General features: G+C 43.7%; 1 protein-coding gene across 6 annotated transcripts in view; it reads right to left on the reverse strand.

The window, feature by feature from the left end:
• LOC135520244 (myocyte-specific enhancer factor 2D homolog) overlaps positions 1 to 22,166 on the reverse strand; it is a 76,992-nt gene that overhangs the window by 12,602 nt on the left and 42,224 nt on the right. For 3 of the 6 annotated variants that reach the window (XM_064945648.1, XM_064945652.1, XM_064945651.1), the window contains exons 4-8: positions 12,116 to 12,250; positions 7,815 to 8,022; positions 5,762 to 5,818; positions 1,317 to 1,495; positions 394 to 423 (exon numbers count right to left, since the gene is read on the reverse strand). In XM_064945648.1, the coding sequence (XP_064801720.1) occupies positions 394 to 423; positions 1,317 to 1,495; positions 5,762 to 5,818; positions 7,815 to 8,022; positions 12,116 to 12,250 (609 nt within the window). The remainder of the gene's footprint in view (positions 1 to 393; positions 424 to 1,316; positions 1,496 to 5,761; positions 5,819 to 7,814; positions 8,023 to 12,115; positions 12,251 to 22,166) is intronic. The other 3 variants (XM_064945650.1, XM_064945653.1, XM_064945649.1) reach the window with 2 other exon arrangements.

The raw sequence follows: 22,166 nt of genomic DNA on the forward strand, positions 1-22,166 counted from the left end.
TAAACACGAGCAATGGACATTGGACTGGTGGAAATCTGTCCTTTGGTCTGTGCAAAGCTGTCATCAAGGCAAAGGCTGGCTACTTTGAAGAATCGCAAATATAAAATATATTTTGATATGAGTGTTATTTCATAGTTTTGATGTCTTCACTACTATTCTACAATGTAGAAAATAGTAAAAATAAAGAAAAACCCTGGAATGAGTAGGTGTCCAGACATTTGACTGGTACTGTACATTGTACTGTGCTCCTATTCGATACTACACTGTAAGTACTGTATACTCATGATTTACTAATATACCAGTATGACAGTATATCAGTATGACACTCATGCCTGTGATATCACAGTGTTGACACAGCATCCACAGTCAAGTCTAGGAGGAGTTTCTATTCACCTCACTCACCAACTCCAGCTCCTCATCGGTCTGCAGTGGGCAGTAGGACAGAGAACACGGGTTACAGTTCTGTACTAACCTGCTGATCTAGGATCAGCCCCCAATCCTAACCTTAACCATTGGGCTCATGAAGGGGAAATGCAAAACTGAACTCGAGTCAGCATCCAGGGGGCTATTTCCTCACAAAAATATCAAATTCAGAACCGTAATTATGACGGGATGCACGGATACATTTTGACATCAATTAGCACCGTCTAAAGCCACACTCAGTTTGAGTGCAAAAATCAACCTTTGAATTGAATCTTACTATAATTGCTGTCCTATTAATTGTTCAATTACTTTAGAAACTAATAATGACTCAGCATCTGTCTTGTAGAAAAATGTGCACTTCCGAGTGACATCACTCTGAGAAACAAAACGCTGTTATTACTGTAGACATTCCAACCTCCTAAAATGTGTTGAGTTGAATCACAAGACACAATAATAAATAAATACCTCTCATATTTCAACCGTTTACAAATCAAACAGCGTACAATTCGTTTAGGTATTAAATGTTTATCTCAGAAGGAACAGAGATTTGACCTAGATAGTTTGTGTGTATGCATTGATATGTATGCTGTGTGCCCTTCTTAAAAAATGTATGTAGTTCTGTCTTTGAGCTGTTCTTGTCTATTGATGTTCTGTAATTATGTTATTCTGTATTACGTTTCATGTTTTGTGTGGACCACAGGAAGAGTAGCTGCTGCTTTTGCAACAGCTAATGGGGATCCAAATAAAATACCAAATACCAAAAATTCATAAAGATTCAGCACTCCATTGTTTTGTGACTGGCGGGACACCAATGAAGCCTTTATCAATGTGAGAAAACAACAGACTCAGTTTGGGCCAGTAGGGCTCACGTAGTAGATCTCTCTGCGGCTCACCAGCTGCATCAGGCTCTTGCCGCTCTGGGAGGTGATGACCCGGAGATCAGGCTTGCGGCTGTTCACCATCTGAGGGCTGGGCGGAGGTGGAGACTTGGCCGGGACTACTTTCCCCAGGCTGTTGCCGTTGGAGACGGAGAGGAGGCCGGGGGAGGCCCTGGCACTGATGTAGCCGTTCGCTGGTTGAGAGGGAGACAGAGAGGAGATATTAATATGGTGTTAAGGAATGTATGGAGTGTTTGTGTGGTGTGTGTATACCTCTCACTTACTGTAGGACAAATGTAACACTGTGAATAACAGCATGAATCTGTAAACATTACTTGTTTGACCCTTTCACGCATTACACCGTAACACTACAAAACGTCATAGCTTTTCTCTACAGGAGCAATGTCACACCTATGTCAACCCTACGGCATCCCTACAGCATGTCAACAATCAGAAAGTCCCCTTTAGTTCATGTCATGTGACACACCCCTAAGAGAAACAACCTTTTGTTATTTCTCAAGACATTCCAACCTCCTAATGTGTTGTTGTCTCATAAGACAATTAAAAACAAATAAATACCTCTAATATTTGTATCTTGAACAAATCAAACAGCGTACGCTTCGTTTTGGTTTCACTCATTATGAAGATCTATCCATCGAAAGGCTCAACGGTGAGCAGTGTTAATCTGGGACAGCATCAAGCTACTCAGACAACAGCATTCCTTCTTGCCATGGGACAGACCGTCAGACTGATTTCCCCTTACTTGGTTAAAAGGAGCCGTTGACTCAAAGAAAGACAGGCTCACTGTGTGGATGGGGGAGCGGGGGACTTTCCCAGCACTGTCAGGAACACAACCAGGCAAACACAGACATTAGACACACACAGACTGAGAGTGAGAGAGACAGAGAGAGAGATACAAAGAGGCATACGAACGTACTGTGGGCAGACACAGTCAGACACACAACTACGCACGCACGCTCACACACTCCCTAGAGCTGGGCAGGGTTCTGCGACAGCAGATAAAAGTTGCTCCATGACGTGTCCCAGATGCTACCAGCATGTGACACCATTTCATCTTAGTCACACATACTTCAGTTCAGACACACACACACACTGACGGGTGGCAAGGAGCGAATGATGTTTGTTCCAGACTCATTTGTGGCAGCAGTATCAATAACACACTACCTCCATCAAACATACAAATGCGTAACAGTTATCATAAGTTTGCTCACGCCATTCACAACTGGATAAAGAACTCTGGGCAGCCAGTGAAGGTTACTTTGTACTGAGGTGTTTAGGGATGGGAATATGGGAATATAGGTGAGTGTGAGCCACAGCCGAGTGAAAAGTGGAACAGGGCGATGGTGGCTTTTTGTGTTGTACCCGAACTAGCAGAGAGAGACACTCGCTCAGTCCTTCCTCTAAGAAACCGGACACTCACTCATCTACCCCAGCAACAGAGGGAGAAGAAGGAGGAGAAAGTACGTGTGTTAGTCAGATGTTGGCCTCAGGCCCTGGGCTCTTTGAACAACAGGGCTCTAGTGTGTAAGAATTCACATTCATTATGTGTCTATGTGAATGTTCATCCATGCATGTGTTTGTGTAAGTATACAGTTGAAGTCGGAAGTTTACATACACCTTAGCCAAATACATTTAAACTCAGTGTTTACATATACTCAATTAATATTTGGTAGCATTGCCTTTAAATTGTTAAACTTGGGTCAAATGTTTCGGGTAGCCTTCCACAAGCTTCCCACAATAAGTTGGGTGAATTTTGGCCAATTCCTCCTGACAGAGCTGGTGTAACTGAGTCAGGTTTGTAGGCCTCCTTGCTCACACACGCTTTTCAGTTCTGCCCACAAATCTTCGACAGGATTGAGGTCAGAGCTTTGTTATGGCCACTCCAATACCTTGACTTTGTTGTCCTTAAGCCATTTTGCCACAACTTTGGAAATATGCTTGGGGTCATTGTCCATTTGGAAGACCCATTTGCGACCAAGCTTTAATTTCCTGACTGATGTCTTGAGATGCTGCTTCGATATATCCACATAATTTTCCATCCTCATGATGCCATCCTTTTTGTGAAGTGCACCAGTCCCTCCTACAGCAAATCCCCCCCACAACATGATGCTGCCACCCCCATGCTTCAAGGTTGGGATGGTGTTCTTCGGCTTTCAAGCCTCCCCATTTTTCCTCCAAACATAACAATGGTCATTATGGCCAAACAGTTCTATTTTTTTTTCATCAGACCAGAGGACATTTCTCCAAAAAAGTATGATCTTTGTTCCCATGTGCAGTTGAAAACCGTAATCTGGCTTTTTTATGGCGGTTTTGGAGCAGTGGCTTCATCCTTGCTGAGCGTCCTTTCAGGTTATGTCGATAAAGGACCCGTTTTACTGTTTTATAGACACTTTTGTACCTGTTTCCTCCAGCATCTTCACAAGGTCCTTTGCGGTTGTTCTGGGATTGATTTTCACTTTTCGTACCAAAGTACGTTCATCTCTAGAAGACAGAATGCGTCTCCTTCCTGAGCGGTATGACGGCTGCATGGTCCCATGGGGTTTATACTTTCGTACCATTGTTTGTACAGATGAACGCAGTACCTTCGGGCGTTTGGAAATTGCTCCCAAGGATGAACCAGACTTGTTGAGGTCTATATTTTTTTCTGAGGTCTTTCTGATTTCTTTTGATTTTCCCATGATGTCAAGCAAAGAGGCAGTGAGTTTGAAGGTAGGCCTTGATACACCTCCAATTGACTCAAATTATGTCAATTAGCCTATCAGAAGCTTCTAAAGCCATGACATAATTTTCTGGAATTTTCCAAGCTGGTTAAAGGCACAGTCAACTTAGTGTAGGTAAACTTCTGACCCACTGGAATTGTGATACAGTGAATTATAAGTGAAATAATCTGTCTGTAAACAAATGTTGGGAAAATGACTTGTGTCATGCACAAAGTAGATGTCCTAACTGACTTGCCAAAACCATAGTTTGTTAACAAGAAATTTGTGGAGTGGTTGAAAAAACAGTTTTAAATGACTCCAACCTAACTGTATGTAAACTTCTGACTTCAACTGTACGTTCATGTATGTTTCTAAGTGTTTATGTGTTGTATGTATGCATCACCATCTCTGTTTTAGTGTGTACCTGTGTGAGTGTGTGTGCTGTGTGAGTGTGTGTGTGTGTTCTCTCTCCCAGGTTCTACTCCTATTACACCCAGTGCCGGGTGTGGGAATCTCAGGAATGCCGGGTGACGTCAATGGTGACATTCCCTGAGCCCAGAGCCTGGTTCTGTGTTCAACAGCTGAGAACGACAGAGCGAGGGGGAGGAGGACGGGATGTGGAGAGAGGAGGGGGAAGAGAGAGAGAGACAGCGGGCTAGCAGGGTGAGTCACTTGAGCTGCGCCTTGGGACCACTGCACTGTTTACTGCACTGGAGGGTTACTGAGACAGCCCCAGTTTAGAGAGAGAAAGGCATCGTGACTACTGTGGTCCCTGTTCCATGACTTTGTGACTTGGGTCTGATTCTGAAACTTCAGATATGAGTGTGTAACTCATTGTCGTACGAGTCTTTCATTGATATCAATGTGAAAGCCAAACCTATGCTCACAAAATGTAAATTAAGATTTGGTGCTTAGTGCCTTAGTCACAAATAGTTAAACATATTATTCTCAATACAATAATACAGTCATTCAGTTTTGGGGAAGATATTGTAGCACAATATCTGATAATATTGTCATCTACCTATGACTGTATGCTGAGAGGAATTAGATTAAAAGTGAGGCTCTGGCCGGTGTCAAAGTCACCTCTGAGGAGATGGCTCTGCCTACAGTTTGAACCAGGGGGATTAGAGTGTGTGTGTGTGGAAGGGGGGGACATGGGGGAACAGCTGCGATAGAGGGAGAGAAGGACAGAGAGCGAAAAGGAGAAAGCAGGGTCAGGGGAAACAGAAGAAGGGGGGTGAGGAGAAGGCGTAGATGCTAGGCCAGAGTGTTCATGTCATTCATGTCTCTCTCTACCCCTCTTGCTCCCTTTTTTCCTCAGTCTTTCATTCTCTCTCGTTCTCTTTCCCATCAACCCCCTGAGATTTTTACAAGTGGCTTTCCTGTGACCCTCAGCTGTCGCTGGCCAACAGGTGTGTGCGTATGTGTGTGTTTGAGTACATAGGTGTCGGTGTTTGTGGCGGTTGCCATCGACCAGCTATCCTGACATCTTTTTCTCTTCCATCAAACAGTGGAGTCTGTCCCAAAGTGTAATCCATACACCTTTTATGCTTTACTATAACCCACAACTCCCATCACATCAAGAAAAGCCATGAAGGGTAAAAACTAACAAGCTAATGATCTATTGTCACAGCTATAACAGAGAGACGCAGTTCACTGTGTATACAGTATCATCTTATTTGCTAAGTAAAAACTACTCAAACCCAACTAGGTATTTTAGCAGAAGTAGACGTCACTTACGAACTGGGCTCGGGCATCCTCCGTTGGAGTTGTTCAGTTCACCTCCTAATAGAGCACCTGTGGAGGTAAGAACAGAAGATGGCGGCCATGTTGAAAAGGACAAGTTGCACATACGAGTGGATGTGAATGGTAACAATTGCTAAGAAAACATGACGAACATGAACAATGCTGAATCCATAACATTGATGCTGTTCATCGACTACAGCTCAGACTTCAACACCATAGTGCCCGCCAAGTTCAGGAACCTGGGACTGAACACCTCCCTAGATCATGGACTTCCTGACGGGTAAACTTCAGGTGGTAAGAGTAGGCAACAATACCTAAGCCACACTGATCCTTAACAGGGGGCCCCTCAGTGGTGTGTGCTTAGCCCCATCTTGTACTCCCTGTTCGCCTACGACTGTGTGGCCACGCACAACTAACTCCATCATCAAGTTTGCTGATGACATGACGATGGTAGGCCTGATCAGAGACCTGGCAGTGTGGTACCAAGACAACAACCTCTCCCTCAACGTCAGCAAGACCAAGGAGCTGATTGTGGACTACAGGAAACCGGAGTGGGTGCACACCCCGATCCATATCAACGGGGCCGCAGTGGAGAGGGTCAAGAGCTTCAAGTTACTCAGTGTTCACATTACTGAGGACTTAACATGGTCCTCTCACACCAGCACAGATGTGGGTGAAACGATTTGGCAGAGCCCCTCAGATTCTTAGGAACATTTACAGTTGCACCATTGAGAGCATCCTGTCTGCTATGGCAACTGCACCACCCTCGACAGGAAGGACCTACAGAGGGCGGTGCAGACAGCCACGTGCATCATTGGGGTTGAGCTCTCAGCCATCCAGGACATACATGCTAGGTGGTGTCTGAGAAAGGCCTGAAAGATTACGAAAGCTTATATCCCCTGGCCATAAGACTGTTCAATGGCTAACAACTACTGCTCCCCCTCACACCTCCCCTGCTGCTAAAATGATTATTGATTTGATCTATTACTACCACTACGCTGCTGCTCATTGATTATTGATTGTCATCACCATTTATCCAGTTTACATGTATATATTACCATTAGTATATTACCATAAATATTTATATATTCCTGCTACAAGTCACTTTTCAGCCCTGTTTACATGTACACCGAGTATACCAAACATTATGAACACCTTCCTAATATTGAGTTGCACCACCCTGTTTCCTTCAGAACAGCTTCAAGTCTTCGGGGCATGGACTCTACAGGGTGTCGAAAGTGTTCCACAGGAATGCTGGCCCATGTTGACTCCAACACTTACCACAGTTGTGTAAAGTTGGCTAGATGTCCTTTGGGTGGTGGACCGTTCTTGATACACACGGGAAACTGTTGAGCGTGAAAAACCCAGTAGCGTTGCAGTTCTTGACACAAACCAGTGTGCCTGGCACCTACCGGACCCCGTTCAAAGGCACTTAAATCTTTTGTCTTGCCCGTTCACCCTCTGAATGACACACATACACTCTCCATGTCTCAAGGCTTAAAAATCCTTCTTTAACCTGTCTCCTCGCCTTCATCCACACTGATTGAAGTAGATTTAACAAGTGACATCAATAAGGGATCATAGTCTTCACCAGGATTCACCTGGTCAGTCTGTCAAAGAAAGGGCAGGTGTTCTTAATGTTTTGTATAATCCACCTATCACGCCTTCATTTACACTCCTGAGCGTACACACACACACACACACACCGTATGCTGCTGCCATACTGTTTACTACTTTATTATCATCTATCCTGTTACCAGACACTTTATCCTAATCCCTGCCTACATGTACTGTACATCTCAAATACTCCAGTATCCCTGCACATGTTGTATTGGCTCTGCCCCCGTATATAGCTTCCTCTCTTATTTCTCCTGTTTTTTATTTTGTATTATTAGTTACACCATTTTGATAATGCATTTTTTCAAAATTACTGCACTGTTGTGTATGGCTTGCAAGTTAAGCATGTCACTGTACTTGTACATGTGACAAATAAAACTTGAACTTGTGATGAAGTCAACCATTAACCACCGTCCACTCTGTTCCTTACCTGCACTGGCCGGTCGCTGTGGTAACCCTGGAGACCCAGTGTTCCTCTGGAGAGATGGTTGCTGTGGCGACAGCAGGCGGGAGTCTGTGAGGGTGGAGGTGACGAAGGAGGTGGTGACCAGGCCGCCAGAGTTACTGAACTGGAGAGCGTTCTGATTGGACACTGGCACCGTGACGGGCATGGAGAAGGTGGGCTGTGGGACGGCTGACTGGAGGAAAGACAGGAAGAGGAGGGGCTTAGAAATGTAACCGCACGATGGGCACATGTATAATGTTAAAGACACTAACACACACTCTCAGAAGCATGTGCACGCACAAGCACACCCACATGATTCGTTACCATGCAAGTGACTTATGGAAACAAGAAGCTGAAAAAGTGTTTGCTTTCAGATCACATGCAAGGTTATGTGTACATCATAAAAGCTACATGGGATTGTTATTGCATTGGTTATTGGTGACATGTATAATATGACATCTCATGACCCCACATAGTATCTTTAATTGCAGGGAAAATTGAAGAGAAACTATAAAAGTGTTTTATTTTTGCACAGAGCTTGGAAATTTGAGTATCTGATATGTAGCCTCTACCTGAGAAGTTGACTGCTGATTTTCTTAATTTTACCTTGAAGTAAACGTTTACCCTTAAAAATGCATATAACTAGTCACTAAAACATTCTCTAAAGTATCAAGGACTGCTTTATCAAAGTATAAGAAGTGTAGTTAGCAAATAGCTTTGAACCGGTCCTGAGTCAGCTAAATATTACTAGCCGTGTGACCCAGACCAACACCAGGTCCTAGTCAGAGACAGGACCCAGGCCAGGGTTGTCCACTCTTCTGCCTGTAACCCATTTCACCCTGTTTTCCTCATCATGGCATAAAGCAGGCAGGGCCTCTATATATAGAATATGGGCCAAGCGTGGCCTGGTACTGTATGTGCTGAGTGGGACCCAGTTTAAAAAGAGAGAAAGAAGATGCTCTACTCTGTCCATCCTATCGACCTTCCTTCCCGTTAGCCTACAGCGTATTCCACAAGTTTACATCTGGGATGTATGTGCGATGCTATACAGGGGAAGAAAGGAGAGCAGAGGAGACTAAATTATTTTGGTATTGTGTGTTTTGTAATGTATTGGTCATAATCTGATAAGAGTCCTGTCATTCTTGTGACAAACTATTTGTCAATGTGGCAAGACTGAGTGTAACGTTTTCCTTTCTTTATAGCATTTTAGTAGACTGAGTATTAGTCTTTGTCTGAATTATCCTGTTCTAGTGACGAACAACAACAGTGCTAGGTAACGTAAAGACAGAAAAGCATCTGGGCTGTCACTAGTGCTGTAGCTCCTCTGACCCATAAGACCTGCGAGGGTGTCATGTCACGTACACAACTTCACTCAATATGCTGTATATGGCAAAAATGTTCAGGGGACTATGGTGACAAAACCAATCTGACTTGGACTCCACAGTAATAGAGATGTCTCAAATCCCAAAGCACCAGAAACTGAGAGAGAAAGAGGCAGAGAAAGAAGGAAAGCACAAGTGAGGGTAGGGGAGAGAAGAAAAGAAAAAAAGAGAAATAAAGACAAAGACAAAGACAGAGAGAGAGAAAGCCCAAATGGGTAAGCCTACTGGGCAAGCTGGTGGGCAGGTCTGGCGTCTCGAGAGGTAGTCTACAATATAAGGCAGAAGGTTACAGCACTGCAGCACTGCACACTGGCCAGGCAGAGAGGAGGGAGGGATGGATGGATGGGTGGAGGGATAGAAGTGGGGTTAGTGTGATGGGGCAGAGGTGTGGAAACGTGAAGCATACAGCACTGGGACAGCACTTCCTACATACACTTATCGTACACTCAATAAAATACTGTTTAATACTAGACTGATGTACACTAAACTGCGCTGTGCCATTTGGACAGATATCTCTTGGATAACAAGTTATTCAGTGGTATTGCTAAGTTAGGTCAGATAACTACCCGTGGGCATAATTTTAATACTAGAGAAGAGTGACTCATTCATTGTGTCAAGTACATGTCATTATAAAGGCCCTAAAATGAATCATATTGGATAAATAATAGTCTTTAAGCTTTTCCTCGGGCTAAGTGGGTTCATTGAAGGCAGCTCAAGGCCTTCAACAGCATAACAAAAAACAAACCTATTTTCTCAGCGGCGTGCTACATTGGTGTATTTCCTAGATGCGAGGGTATCAGAATGAATTAAACCAATGCCCTACTTTCCTTCCCTCCCTCTTGTCCTAGAAGCCTTTGAAAGTTTTCCTTTCAACTTTTGGGAACGTCTCATCCTATTTGTTAGCAGTGACGGATTAAAACCACAAAAACAACTTTCAAACAACGTTCGGTTGACCTTTAAAGGTCCTTGATATTTGACTACAATGTTGATCTTACCAGTGAATACTCTGTACAATGCAATTAGATCGAATCGTTTCACAAAAATAATGCTCAGCTTTTATCTTAGTATTGTTGGAATACAGGAGGGAAAACGAGTGCTTTAAAAATGTCTAAAATAATTTCAAATGACAGAGAAATAAGGAAAATGTGTCTCTTTTTAGTACAAATTTTCTGATAGTCACAGTCAATTTCAAACTAACACAACACATAATATTGTTTGCAATGTTAAGGAACATCTCTTAAATCTGAAAAGCTAAATCAGCTGTGTCACCAATTGGCAAGTTCCAGTCTAGCCTTATAATCCTGTACATGCTTGTAGCCTGCCTAGACTCCCTATGCTCCCTAGCACTTTCTACTCGACTCCTGGGATTGCAGTACGAATGGGATTAAGCGTGTATATCCCAGCCCCCTAGCTGTCATGTTGGTAGATTATGATGCTGTTGAGGGAGATTGGTGCTGTATGCTTCCGTTTGCTACAGTAGGCCCTGTGAAAGGTGTGCCGGGCAAGGTGGGGGATGGGGGGCCAAAGCCAGTGCAAGCTTGCATTCAATCGTCTAGGGTGGGAGCTACACTGTCCAGGGGGTGGCAGATTGAATTCTATTCTTCTTTTTTCTACTCAGAAATGCTTTTAGGAGCTATTTCAGCTCACCACAGACACCAAAGTGTTGGAGATACGGCTTAGGTTAAATGCAGGATAAGTGGTATTCACTGAACTCATTCAATAGAGAGATAACCTTTTTTGCTGAACCGCTGCTTTAATGTAAGTGAGTGGTTGGGTGTGTGATAATATTATCAGTTTTGGAGAACAAAATCTTTCCATCACCATTGAGTTTTTTGTCTTAGTTACAATATCCTGCATAATACAGATTACGCAATACATTGTAGTACATGTTGTATAATACATTCTAAAAAAACAGGGCTTAAGTCAGGGATAGGTGTGTATATCTCCAGTTCAGCTCATCCTGTGAGCAGTAAAGTCCTTCACATTGGCCCGACGGGAACTCGATAGACAAAGTCCCATCCCTCGTGACCAATAGGGAGGCCAGATCAGACAGGAAGCCTGGTTGAAATTGAGTGCTCCTCATTAAACTGACGTTAATGGCATTATTGAGCCCTGGTGGAAAATAATGAATCATAAAAAAATTGGCACCGGAGAGAGGAATAAAAGAGGCAATAAAGCGTGGCAGCGTGCCAATTATGAGGCAGCCCTGGAGAGTGTCTGAAAAACACCCTGGAAAATGAGGAACAGCCTATCCGAACCTAGACGGTCACACTTTATCTGTAAAACTAACGCCCTTGAAAAGCATGAATCTTGTACGATTCTTCTCACACTAACAATGGGGTGACAATGAATAATGAGAAGTTTTGCCCCGTTTACCATGGCATCCTCATATGCCACTTTTATGTAGTCTTTATGAAATCTGTCAATAGCTTATGAATGATTCCTGAGCACTGTGACCACTCTCCAATCAGACTGTTGAGCTCCGCGCCCCGACATCCTTGCCCGGGCACACACGATCAGAGGGGGATTGTGGGTACAGAGGTGGGTGAGAGATGGAGAGGAGTGGGGGGTGGTGGGGTGCTCTGTGAGTATTTGGGTTGCTGTCTGCAACCGGATCTGGGTAAAATCCAGTCCGGTCTGGTAACACAGCAGTTCTGGTACAGCTCACGGTACTCACTGACAGCCTATAGCTCTGCATCATTTTATCAAACTCCTCGTCAATTTTTTTGTATTTCTCCTCAGTGTGGGGGGTGAGGGAGAAGGGCTCCTCGGGGTCTGGGCTCTCTGAGTCCCGGTGCTCTTTCTTGTTCAGAGCCTTGGTCCGTTCGTTCCCACAACGGAGAGAGGAGAGGAGAGGAGAGAGAGGGAGGTTAGAGAACGTGACGAGAGGACGATGGTACTCACGCCATAGCGCTTGAACAGGATATCCAGATCCTCGTTCTTGCGGTACTTGTCATCGTTTAACGGGCTTTGGTCGATGGAGTCGTCGCCGTCCGGCTCGGGGCTGTTGCAACCGTTAAAGCCTTTCTTTCGCAACGTCTGAAGCGGTTAGAGGAGGAAGAAGCAGAGGAAGGAGGAAAACATTTAATTTTCATGCACAATTATGTCAACAGCACCCATTAACCAGACTGTACCATCATTTAAATTCTAATAATGATAAGGAAAGGAACAGCGATGGCATTCGAACAAAACCAGTAACATGATTCTGAGCCTCAGATAATATTTAAAATCGATCCATTCCAGGAAGGTCAATGTCAATGTTCACAACATCTATGACCGTTTCGAAGCTAACCACCTTTAAAGGTTTACTCTACACAAATCAACAAAATGTCTGAAATAAGAAGTTATCACTGGACAATGACTAACACACACACACACACACACACACACACACACACACACACACACACACACACACACACACACACACACACACACACACACACGTTCAAAGGTTTGGGGCCATTTTTTTAATGGAATATCTACAATTGAAGTCGGAAGTTTACATACACCTTAGCCAAATACATTTAAACTCAAGTTTTTCACAATTCCTGACATTTAATCCAAGTAAAAATTCCCTGTCTTAGGTCAGTTAGCATCACAACTTTATTTTAAGAATGTGAAAATGGCAGAATAATAGTAGAGAGCATGATTTATTTCAGCTTTTATTTCTTTCACCACATTCCCAGTGGGTCAGAAGTTTACATACACTCAATTATTATTTGGTAGCATTGCCTTTAAATTGTTTAACTTGGGTCAAACATTTTGGGTAGCCTTCCACAAGCTTCCCACAATAAGTTGGGTGAATTTTGGCCCATTCCTCCTGACAGAGCTGGTGTAACTGAGTCAGGTTTGTAGGCCTCCTTGCTCGCACACGCTTTTTCAGTTCTGCCCACACATTTTCTATAGGATTGAGGCCTGGGCTTTGTGACAGTGTTACGTTCCCCAGTTTCTGTGTTTTGGGTTTGGATGTGTTTGGATGTGTTTGGATGTGTATATCTTTCAGGATGGCCTCCTGGATTCCAATCAGCTGATTGGTTGGTCCCATTGCAGATTGGAGCTCTGACCCCGCCCTCTCGTCAAAAGACACAGCTGTCTGCAATTACCAACTCCTTCTCCAGCTTGAAAAGCCAGTGTTCCTTTGTTAGGAGAGAGAACTTCTTGGTATGTGCTGTGTTGGTTAGACAGTTTTTGTCAAGTATTTTGTAGCCGGTCCTGCAATGGTATGTGTATGCCAAAAGGACTCAGTGTTTTTGAAATTGTTAATTTCCGTTAGTAATTATTCTGTTTTTGTTCCCAGGGGGGAAGGGGAAGGCACCATGGGAGTGTTTAGGCAATAGGCCTGTGGGCATACATATACACGTAGTATGTTATCTGTCTATGCACACTAGGTAAGACCTGGGTGGGCCACCCCCAGTATTTTGGTTAGCACGCCATGTGGCGTTAAGAATAAGTAAGTAGTGGGTAGGTAAGGTAGGAGAGGGGGATCTTTAACTTTTACTTTGGTTCTGTCCAGCCCCTTTCCCCCAAATTACCATATGAAGGAAGAATATATTCCCTGTAAACGGTAATATTCTCTGCCTCTGTCATCCTTACCCGCACCTACAGTCACCTACACCTCTTTCACTCCATGGGGAGTTGAGTGAAGCAGGGTGTTGGGTTCCCTCTTCCAAGAGGTGTAGGTAACATAATGGGGGCTCATCCGGGATCATTAAACCCACCGGACCCTGCTGCTCTGAGCTCTCTGTGATTGAGGTGTGCTGGTAGGTTGAGTTTGGATGACTTGTTTAGTTACGCGTGTTCAGTAGGCTGCTGTGTACCATGGCTGCCTCAGCAGTCTCCCAGTTTACTGAAGCGCCCTCTGTTGGTTGGGTTGCGTAAAGTAGACCTTTGCGCCATAGCTGATGATTATGGACTCTTCGTCCCTGAGAAAGCCCGAAAGGCTGAGCTTTGGTGCTAGTCAGGGAGGGTTTAGTGAGAACTAATTTTGTCGTTGAAAGATGAGGAGAGGGAGGCTTCAGCGAGAGGAGACGGGTAGACCTTCCGATGCCAAGTCTGAGGACGGCGCGGAGGAAGGAGTTGCTCGTACCCCCTTTACATTGCCCCGATATGACCCTTTATCTTTTGCTTCGGGTCGCAAGGCTAAAGGTGAGGCTGGCCTGTTTGGAAATGAAGCAAAAAGATAGATGGATGAAGTTTGATTTAGAAATTAGGAAAATGAAAATCGACAAGGAGGTGAGGATCCGACAACTGGAGCTAGACGCTGGCTCCAGTGCGATTTCACAACCTTCCCATCATCAAGCCCACTTCGATGTGAGTAAAAATATTGCTTTATTCCCTCCATTCCAGGAGTCGGAAGTTGATTACTATTTCTCTGCGTTTGAGCGTGTGGCCGTTGCGCTGCATTGGCCACTCGAGGTTTGGCCGCTCCTGTTGCAATGTAAATTGTCTGGGAAAGCCCAGGAAGTAGTAGCTGCTCTCTCCCTGGAAGACAGTTTACAGTGTGATATAGTTAAAACAACCGTGTTGCCTGCTTATGAGTTGGTGCCTGAAGCTTGTTGGCAGCGCTTCAGGAACCACAAAAAACCCTCTCACCGTAAGTTTGTTGAGTTTGCTAGGAACAAAGAGACTGTTTTAATCGCTGGTGTTCTCCAATACCATGACTTTGTCCTTAAGCCATTTTGCCACAACTTTGGATGTATGCTTGGGGTCATTGTCCATTTGGAAGACCCATTTGCAACCAAGCTTTAACTTTCTGACTGATGTCTTGCTTCAAAATATCCAAATTTTCCTTCCTCATAATGCCACCCTTTTTGTGAAGTTTACCAGTCCCTCCTGCAGCAAAGCACCCCCGTAACATGATGCTGCCACCCCCGTGCTTCACGGTTGGGATGGGGTTCTTCGGCTTTCAAGCCTCCCCCTAATTTCCTCCAAACATAACAATGGTCATTATGGTCAAACAGTTCTATTTTTGTTTAATCAGACCAGAGGACATTTCCCCAGAAGGTACAATCTTTGTCCCCATGTACAGTTGCAAACCATAGTCTGGTTTCTTTATGGTGGTTTTGGAGCATTGGCTTTTTCCCTTGCTGAGCGGCCTTTCAGGTTATGCCAATATAGGACTTGTTTTACTGTGGATATAGGTACTTTTGTACCTGTTCCCTCCAGCATCTTCACAAGGTCCTTTGCGGTTGTTCTGGGATTGATTTGCACTTTTTGTTACGTTCATCTCTAGGAGACAGAACGAGTCTCCTTCCTGAGCGGCATGGCGGCTGCGTTGTCCCATGGTGTTTATACTTGCGTACTATTGTTTGTACGGATGAACGTGGTACCTTCAGGCATTTGGAAATTGCTCCCAAGGAGGAACCAGACTTGTGGAGGTCTACAATTTTTTTATGAGGTCTTGGCTGATTTATTTTGATTTTCCCATGATGTCAAGCAAAGAGGCACTGAGTTTGAAGATAGGCTAATTGACATAATTTGAGTCAATTGGAGGTGTATCTGTGGATGTATTTCAAGGCCTATCAGAAGCTTCTAAAGCCATGACATAATCTTCTGGAGTTTTCCAAGCTGTTTAAAGTCAGTCAACTTACTCTATGTAAACTTCTGACCCACTGGAATTGTGACACAGTGAAATAATCTGTCTAAACAATTGTTGGAAAAATTACTTGTCATGCACAAACTAGATGTCCTAACCAACTTGCCAAATTATAGTTGGTTAACAAGAAATTTGTGGAGTGGTTAAAAAACAAGTTTTAATGACTCCAACCTAAGTTCATGTAAACTTCAACTGTACGTAGGCATACCAAGGCCCATTTTCAGCAACCATCACTCTTGTGTTCCAATGGCACATTGCTAGCTAATCCAAGTTTATCATTTTAAAAGGCTAATTGATCATTAGAAAACCCTTTTGCAATTATGTTAGCACAGCTGAAACTGTTGTTCTGATGTAAAGAAGCAATACAACTGGCCTTCTTTAGACTAGTTGAGTATCTGGAGCATCAGCATTTGTGCATTCGATTACAGGCTCAAAAGGGCCAGAAACAAAAACCTTCCTTCTGAAACTCGTCACTCTATTCTTGTTCTGAGAAATTAAGGCTATTCTGTGTGAGAAATTGCCAAGAAACTGAAGATCTCGTACAATGCTGTGTACTACACACTTCACAGAACAGCGCAAACTGGCTCTAACCAGAATAGAAAGATGAGTGGGAGGCCCCAGGGCACAACTGAGCAGGAGGACCAGTGCATTAGTGTCTAGTTTGAGAAACCGACACCTCACAAGTCCCCAACTGGCAGCTTTATTAAATAGTACCCGCAAAACACAAGTCTCAACGTCAACAGTGAAGAGGCTACTCCTGGATTCTGGCCTTCTAGACAGAGTTCCTCTGTCCAATAACTGTTCTTTTGCCCATCTTAATATTTTATTTTTATTGGCCAGTCTGAGATATGGCTCTCTTTGCAACTATGCCTAGAAGGCCAGCATCCCGGAGTCGTCTCGTCACTGTTGACGTTGAGACTGGTGTTTTGCGGATACTATTTAATGAAGCTGCATCAGATGACAAGGCCTCCAATCACTCGACCTCAACCCAATTGAGATGGTTTGGGATGAGTTGGACTGCAGAGTGAAGGAAAAGCAGCCAACAAATGCTCAGCATGTGTGGGAACTCCTTCAAGACTGTTGGAAAAGCATTCCAGGTGACTACCTCTTGAAGCTGGTTGAGAGAATGCCAAGAGTGTGCAAAGCTGTCAAGGCAAAGGGTGGCTACTTTGAAGAATCTTAAATCTATTTTTGATTTGTTTAACACTTAAACTATGAAATAACATACACAATTATCTTCACTATTATTCTACAATGTACAAAATAGTAAAAATAGAGAGAAACCCTGGAATGAGTAGGAATCCAAACTTTTGACTGGTACTGTATATAGTAGTAGTATGGCGCTCCTGGAGCAAATTAAGGTTAAGTGCCTTGCCTAAGGGCACATCAACATATTTTGTTTCCCTCTGTTGGCTCGGATATTCGAGCACCTCTAAATTGGTGTGAAGCGGCATGCCAACAAAAGCCATTGAGCAAAGGTAAAGGGTAGGCGGTGAAACAGAAGCACACTGCGGTGTTAGCCAGCCAGAGAGTTGGGCAGTCAGGCCATTTCAGCTCAAAATGCACAGTGGAAAGGGTCTTATTTTGACATGATTCTGGAAACAAGCTTAACTGTAAGTAGCTTTTCCAGTGGGATCTGGACCAAACAGCAAACCAGATCCTGACACTAGCAAAATGGATTCCCACCTAGTGTCGCAAATTCTTCCACATGACAGATGTACTATTCAGTTCTATTGTATATGGAAAAGGGGAATATGTATTTAAGTAAAGCAACATAAATAAATGGGTATCTACAGTATTGCGTGGCAGAGAGATGACTGTATTATCCACCATACAGTGAGTGCTGCCTGATGGAGATTTGATTAGTAGATAAGTGGATGTTCTCTAGGACACCCACTGGGGACTATCACTGTTCTCTGTGTAGTGAGGATGACTCAATAACATGAAATTCAATGCCAAGCTGAGAGGTAGAGAGGATAAAAGACGTAAAAAGACTAATGCAGTCATTAGCTAACCAACTGTGAAGTTAAATCCAGGTTTACTGAGCTAAACCCCCCGATACAGATCAAATTCACTCTAAATATTATCATCCATAATGTATACTGTGATATCCATAATATATATATATTATTACACACAGTGTGAAATACATTCCACCCACAGAGATGATTCTTTCATCTGTACCCGGTTTCTCTGTTCAGGTATATAAATTCAAATCAGTGCACTGATCAAATTAGACACTAGAACTTCCTGACACTGTTTAGCCTCCATGCTGTTTATTCTGCACTGTTCATAGAAAACATGATCCATGTGTCTGTGCTGACCTAAAAAACTAAAAACTGACAATGACAACATCTGACAAAAGTCTGTGCGGGGACGTGGTAGAGTCATGGACATATGCAGCCGACTGTCAACAAAAACAAAATCGCTACATACAAACCTACCCTGACAATAGGACATGGCAGTCCTATATAATGACACACACACACACACACACACACACACAGAAGTCGGTCAGCTGATCAGCTTTTTTCAGTCAGCTCCATCTGTTCACCGGTCCCTCCGCACCTCTCCCCCGCTGGCACACTCTTTCAAGTGCTGCCCTCTATTGTGTTGCCAGGGTAAGATTCCCCTGCAGAGCAGCACACAGTCTGACTGGCTGGGTTGTGAGCTTCCCTGCCCCTCCCCCTCTGGCACTCTCGTCCTATCTCCTGCTCTCTCTTTCATTCTCTCGCGGTTGCTCGGTCCTGGTCTTTCTCTCTCCAGCTGTATCTCTCGCTTTCCTTCACCTTTCACCCTCTTCTCTTTCACTCTATCCATTTATATTCATCTCTTTCTCCATCTTTTTTCTCTCAGGATCTAATAATCGATCCATACAGTCCTCTCACGTCATCCTCCTACATGTTCTCCTGCACTGCTCTCCTTTATCCTCTTATCCGGGCTTCATTTCTCCTCCATCTCCCATCTATCCATCTCTCACTTCTGTCTTCTTTTGACCTCTTCCTCTCTTGACCTATTCCCACAGCTTCTCATCCTACTTTTTGCTCTCAAAATGCCATCCATCTCTCCTTTTCTCCAATTCTACCTTCTCTCTTTAGCATGGAAGTATGTGGTGAGCAGTACGGGCCGGGGCCCAGGACCACAAAGGCAGAAGGTAATGTCACGTCCCTTTTGCAGTTGCCCGCATTCAGGTACATTGTGCCATTACCACAATGGCCAGCGGTGGGTGTGGTTAATGGACCCCCTCTATCTCAGGAGGGGCCGATGTCTTGCTTCCTCACAGAGTACAGAGATAGCGGACCATGCCCTCATTGGATATGGATGGTCTGGAATCTGCCGGATGACAGTGTACTTATCCCTACGAGGAGGCCCATATGATCTGTATCACAGACCAAGCAATCGTATTCTGTTGTATTTTTTTATTTATTTTACTAGGCAAGTCAGTTAAGAACAAATTCTTATTTTCAATGACAGCCTAGGAACAGTGGGTTAACTGCCTTGTTCAGGGGCCGAACGACAGATTTTAACCTTGTCAGCTCGGTCATTCGATCTGTAACCTTTCGGTTACTAGTCCAACGCTCTAACCACTAGGCTACCTGCCGCCCCATTTAACAGTCTGTCTAAAATGGGAATAATGCTGCTCTTTAAAAAAATTGAGATTCATTTTAACTTAGGCATCACATCACACTATTTATTTAGCTTGCCGTGATGAATAAATAAATGCAGCTTTCATTTGCTCTTAAATAATCAATCATGCCCCATTAATGTTCCTGGCAGTAACAACAACAAACATGATGCAGACTAAGTGCCTGTTTAACAAAAAACTGAATCTGATTAGATGCCATTTACCATCACACCCTGATGCATCATAATAAAACCTTTTACCGTCTCCATGGCGATCAAGTCATCTCCATGACCTTTGGAGGTGACTTGATAAGGAGAAGCCCCCATTGACCCTGTCCTGTCCCGATTAGGATATTTGAATATGACAGGTTTTAGGGCACGTCCCAGGAATTTGGCTGATGTGACAAAAAGGGATTATTCTGAGGGAGGCCTGCCTCATGAGGAACCCTCAGCGTCATGATAGGACAGTTCCGAAGGGCCCTGGCCTCTACCCAGAACTCTTTTTGGTGTTGGGCCTCCATATTGAAAAGTGATGGGCAATTATATGTTCTAATTAGAATCAAATACTTATGGGGAATCTTGTCAAGTGCTGTTTTGTGGTGCGTGTCATGAGGACCTCCTCTCACCGTGACCTTGAATCAGGGCAGTGACAAAGTCTTTAAGCCATGCTATGGTAAGATCTTCCTCTGAGCTGCTTAAGAAAAAGGGCATCCCCTCCTCTTCTTCCTCTCTCCTCTCCCTGGATTTGATTTGATTCATCTCCCTCCTCATTCACAGCTCATTCTCCATCACCTTTCCTTCCCTCGCCCCTGATTGGGATCTGCAGTGAAGCGGATTAACACGTTCTGGCAGGAGAGGCAGGCTGCCCACAAACACACACTGCACGTGCAGCACAGAGAGAAGCTGTGTATGTACATATGCATCACCTCCCAGCTGTGTACTAGAGTGAAGGAATGCCCAACTGTGTGAAGAAAATTGTGTGTGTACATACAGTACCAGTCAAATGTTTGTTTTCCAGTGTTTTTCTTTATTTTTACCATTTTCTACATTGTAGAATAATAGTGAAGACATCAAAACTGAAATAACACATATGGAATAAGGTAGTAACCAAAATGTTAAACAAATCAAAATATATTTTAGATTCTTCAAAGTAGCCAGCCTTTGCGTTGATGACAGCCTTGCACACGCTTGGCATTCTCTCAACCAGCTTCACCTGGAATGCTTTTCCAACAGTCTTGAAGGAGTTCCCACATTGTTGGCTGCTTTTCCTTCACTCTCCGGTCCAAATCAACCCAAACCATCTCAATTGGGTTAGGGTAGGGTGATTGTGGAGGCCAGGTCATCTGATGCAGCACTCAATCACTCTCCTTCTTGTCAGAGCAGCTCACAGATCACTGCACCTGTACATAGATGGGCTGTTTACAGATGGGCTATCTACCTCATCCCCATACTGTATTTATTTATTTATCTTGCTCCTTTGCACCCCAGTATCTCTACTTGCACATTCATCTTCTGCACATTACCATTCCAGTGTTTAATTGCTATATCGTAATTACTTCACCACCATGGCCTATTTACTCCCTTATCTTACCTCATTTGCACTCACCCGTATATAGACTTTTTTGTTAGATTTTTTTCTACTGTATTATTGACTGTATGTTGCTTATTCCATGTGTAACTCTGTGTTGTATGTGTCGAATTGCTATGCTTTATCTTGGCCAGGTCGCAGTTACAAATGAGAACTTGTTCTCAACTAGCCTACCTGGTTAAATAAAAGTGAAATAAAAAAAAATAAAAAAATAGCCCTTACACAGCCTGGAGGTGTGTTAGGTCATTGTCCTGTTGAAAAACAAATGATAGCCCCACTAAGCGCAAACCAGATGGGATGGTGTATCGCTGCAGAATGCTGTGGTAGCCATGATGGTTAAGTGTGTCTTGAATTCTAAATAAATCCTAGACAGTGTAACCAGCAAAGCACCCCCACACCTCCATGCTTCACGGTGGGAGGCACACATGCAGAGATCATCCGTTCACCGACTCTGCATCTCACGAAGACGCGGCGGTTAGAACCAGAAATCTCATCAGACCAAAGGACAGATTTTCACAGGTCTAATGTCTATTGCTCGTGTTTCTTGGCCCAAGCAAGTCTCTTCTTCTTATTGCTGTCCGTTAGTAGTTGTTTCTATGCAGCAATTCGACCATGAAGGCCTGATTTCACAGTCTCCTCTGAACAGTTACTTGAACTCTGAAGCATTTATTTGGGCTGCAGATTTCTGAAACTGGTAAATCTAATGAACTTATCTTCTGCAGCAGATGTAACTCAGGGTCTTCCTTTCCTGTGGCGGTCCTCATGAGAGCCAGTTTCATCATAGCGCTTGATGGCTTTTGCGACTGCACTTGAAGAAACTTTCAAAGTTCTTTACATTTTCCGGATTGACTGACCTTAATTTCTTAAAGTAATGGACTGTCGTTTACTTTGCTTATTTGAGCTTGGAATTGGTCTTTTACCAATTAGGGCTATCTTCTGTATACCATCCCTACCTTGTCACAACACAACTGATTGGCTCAAATGCATTAACTTTTTATGGCTGCAGGGGCAGTATTGAGTAGCTTGGATGAAAAGGTGCCCATTGTAAACGGCCAGCTCCTCAGTCTCAGTTGCTAATATATGCATATTATTATTAGTATTGGATAGAAAACACTAAAGTTTCCAAAACTGTCAAAATATTGTCT

Source organism: Oncorhynchus masou, chromosome 29 (genome assembly GCF_036934945.1).
Source record: "Oncorhynchus masou masou isolate Uvic2021 chromosome 29, UVic_Omas_1.1, whole genome shotgun sequence".
NCBI classification, from domain to species: Eukaryota; Metazoa; Chordata; class Actinopteri; order Salmoniformes; family Salmonidae; genus Oncorhynchus; species Oncorhynchus masou.